Raw genomic sequence first — 3,139 nt, 5'->3', positions numbered from 1 at the left:
CCCCGCGGCAGCGCATCGCCGCAGCAGGTCCCGTCGCGGGTCCTCGGGGTTTGCCCGGCTTTATCTGCGAGCGGCGTCCGCCGCCCCGGGCGGCTGCTGGCTTAAAGCTACCCGGTCTTTCGGGAAGAAATGTCCCCCTGCGGTACTAAAAGTAAGTTTGAAGGAAGAGTGAGCTCTACTAAAACCGCTTTGTTTAGTGTGATATAAGGGGCTGCTGTTCCGTGTCATTCGGTAAAGCGTGGCGTGATTACCTCATGCACAACATACATAGTAAAGAGATGGTCTGTCACTTGTGCGGTCTTCAGAAAGCAAGTAATTAGCCGTCAAGAAACTTAATGTTCACTTGCAGTTTGCACAAGCTGGCATTGGGGTTCTTTACTAGCATACAATTGTTGAATAAATAGGAAACATTACTTAATTGTTTTTTCCTCCCTTTTCTTATAGGTTGTAACTTTTGCAAGACTCGTAACATGAAGTAGGACAACAAGCATCTTTAAGAGCTCTGTCTAAATACGGCTGTGTCTGAACGTTGGTGGAGACTCTTCCCAAAGCCTGCTCAAATCAGAACCTGTAAACTTTCCAAAAGCTTCACAATGGAGTTCTTAATATCCAAAGGAGATTATAGTAGATATTTCAAAAGATCTTTATTGCTAGTTTTAGTATGTGTAATAGTTCTTGTATGCACTGATCAAGACTACTATAGTTTACTTGGAGTATCCAAAGAAGCAAGTAGTAGAGAAATACGACAAGCATTCAAAAAACTAGCATTAAAGTTGCACCCTGATAAAAATCAGGTAAGTTACTTCTTTAACAGGTCATTTTGAGTTAATGGATCTTAATGTTTAAACAAAAAGTAGTTTTAAATTATCTAAAATGTTTCTTCATTCTTGTGAAGTAACATAACTACCCGATAATACGGTTCAGCTCACATTTTCTGCAGAAGTGGTCATGTTAAATCTGGGCTGTACTAAATTGCTGTAGTAAAATAAAAATATTTAACTCTCAGTTATAGTTTTGTAAATAGTGGAAAACTTACCTCTTTACCATATTACCACATTGGTAAACAGACAAGTCTGTCACTTTGTGTTTAGCTTAGGGGAAGGTGCTGTTTGCCTAACATGAAGTCTCATCTAGAGAGCAAACAACCAGTCTGTGTGGAGACATCCGTCATCAAGCATTGAAAAGGATAAAGCAAGAATTCTGGTACTGCCAAGGCATGACAAGGGAGGGTGATATGGAGCTCTAGAATAACTAGAGAGAGAAGACTGGGAACAGCTCAGTCTGTGCTACCCTGTTTTCCAAAGTACAAAAAAATAACTTTTAAATTTAAATGTCATCAGTTTTCCTGAAATAATCAGAAATTCACAGGTGACGGAAGGGTTTGGATCTTTGTATGTGCCACTGCACCTGCAGAGAGCCCCAGAAGACAGTAATGTTCTGTATGAGCTCAAGGCCTGCCTGCACGGAGTACGTTGAAGCCTCTGAGGTGCTAATGTTTTACAATGGATTTGAACGTGACAAAGATGAAAGAGAAAGCCAAATCTCAACAACATTAGAAATGCCAACTTGTAGCTATTAACTGCGAGTTTTGTTTTCCCTGTGTTGATACCTTCAAAACAACAACATTCAGGGGCAGATTCTGTAGTTTCCAGGTATGTGAATGCTACTAAACATTTTTCAACAGGTTATTTATGATATTAAGGATGATGTATAGAAGATGAAGCCATTACACAGATTCCATAGTGTATCTAGGTTCATGTGTATCTGGGTAGATAAGTCAAGAATCTTTAAGATAAAAAGTGTCTTTTGAATGAAATGTGTAAGCAGGAGTTAAGGGGGTGGTAGAATGCTGCAGATTGCGCTCACCACTGTCACACTGTGCTAGCTCAGAACCCAAACTGGAGTTCAAAATATGTTTGCAGATTTTTCACCATTCTAATTGTGAAGCTACCTAGAACCACAATGCTTTTTATTTTAAAAAGGGGGCCTCTGTCTGTGCTGTAAGATCGGAAGCGATGAATCTGTCTTTATAGCAGAGATTTTCAAAACAGACAATTGGGGATTCTAGAAGAGTAGAAAAGATTATAGAGGAAATGGTAGGTCTTCATTCTTGAGTGCTTGGTTTTCTTGCTTCCATCAAAGAAAGAGAATCGAAGGAAGAGGAAGCACTGGAGGATGTTACAGCCTCTTACCAGTTCACTTTATTTCAGTTGGTACTTCAGTGAGGATGAAGAAATGAGGAAAAGATGCATCTGGCTTCAGAAAAGGAAAACTTTAGTGTCATTTGTTTGGACATCACTGTGTAATGTCTGCTTCCATCACAACTGACATCTTTCGTATGGATATAAAAATACTTTAATGATTATTTTCTCAGCAATTCATGTAAAATATGTCTTATTAATTACTAATTATAGTTTTCCTACATAGAATGATCCGCATGCACATGAAAATTTTTTGAAAATAAATAGAGCATATGAAGTACTTAAAGATGAAGACCTACGGAAGAAGTATGATAAATATGGAGAGAAAGGTCTTGAAGATCAGCAGCAAGGAGGTCGTTATGAAAGCTGGCACTTCTATCGCTATGACTTTGGTAAGTTCTGATGTATGTTTGTGATTTGCTTAAAACAGTCACAAGTAAATGCAACATTCAGGTCGATATCAGACCTTTATGCATTTCTGATATCCTTTCCATATATCTGCCTGCTCTGTTCTTCTGTAGCTGTCATTTTCTCTCAGTTGACCCAGTCTTTCATTTACCTTTTTAATGGCTACCCAAAAATACCGAAAATGAAATAAACTTATTACCTAACCTTTTGTTTCTGCTGCTTACCCTGATATTGATCATGTAACTTCTTATTTTTTTAAAGTGAGAAGCTTTTTTTTCTTCCCTCTTAAATTCTGGTGTTAATGTTTCATCAGTATTCTTTTTAACTCTTTATTGTAGGAAGACCTTTTTTGTTTAGATAAAGTATTCTCAAGTAGATTTTGAGATTTCTGCACCATGAAGCCTATTTTATATGCAGTTACACAATTTGAGATTAGTAAAGATCTGAAAAAATAACAGAACATACAGAAAATGATCTTGAGACAAGTTATTTAAAGTTTGTCTCAACAAATTTTAGGTAGTTGTAGGGAA

At 37.8% G+C, this 3,139-nt stretch overlaps 1 protein-coding gene across 1 annotated transcript in view; it reads left to right on the top strand.

Annotated features, from left to right (window-relative positions):
• Window positions 1-593: 593 nt before the first annotated feature.
• DNAJC10 (DnaJ (Hsp40) homolog, subfamily C, member 10) overlaps window positions 594-3,139 on the top strand; it is a 23,293-nt gene continuing 20,747 nt past the window's right edge. The window contains exons 1-2 of the mRNA XM_010143627.1: window positions 594-794; window positions 2,428-2,593. Of these exons, the coding sequence (XP_010141929.1) occupies window positions 594-794; window positions 2,428-2,593 (367 nt within the window). The remainder of the gene's footprint in view (window positions 795-2,427; window positions 2,594-3,139) is intronic.

The sequence above is a fragment of the Buceros rhinoceros genome, unplaced genomic scaffold, assembly GCF_000710305.1.
Source record: "Buceros rhinoceros silvestris isolate BGI_N320 unplaced genomic scaffold, ASM71030v1 scaffold7339, whole genome shotgun sequence".
In the NCBI taxonomy this organism is placed as follows: Eukaryota; Metazoa; Chordata; class Aves; order Bucerotiformes; family Bucerotidae; genus Buceros; species Buceros rhinoceros.
Note: the sequence above shows the minus strand (reverse complement) of the source record. Positions and strands in the feature narration are given on the sequence as shown.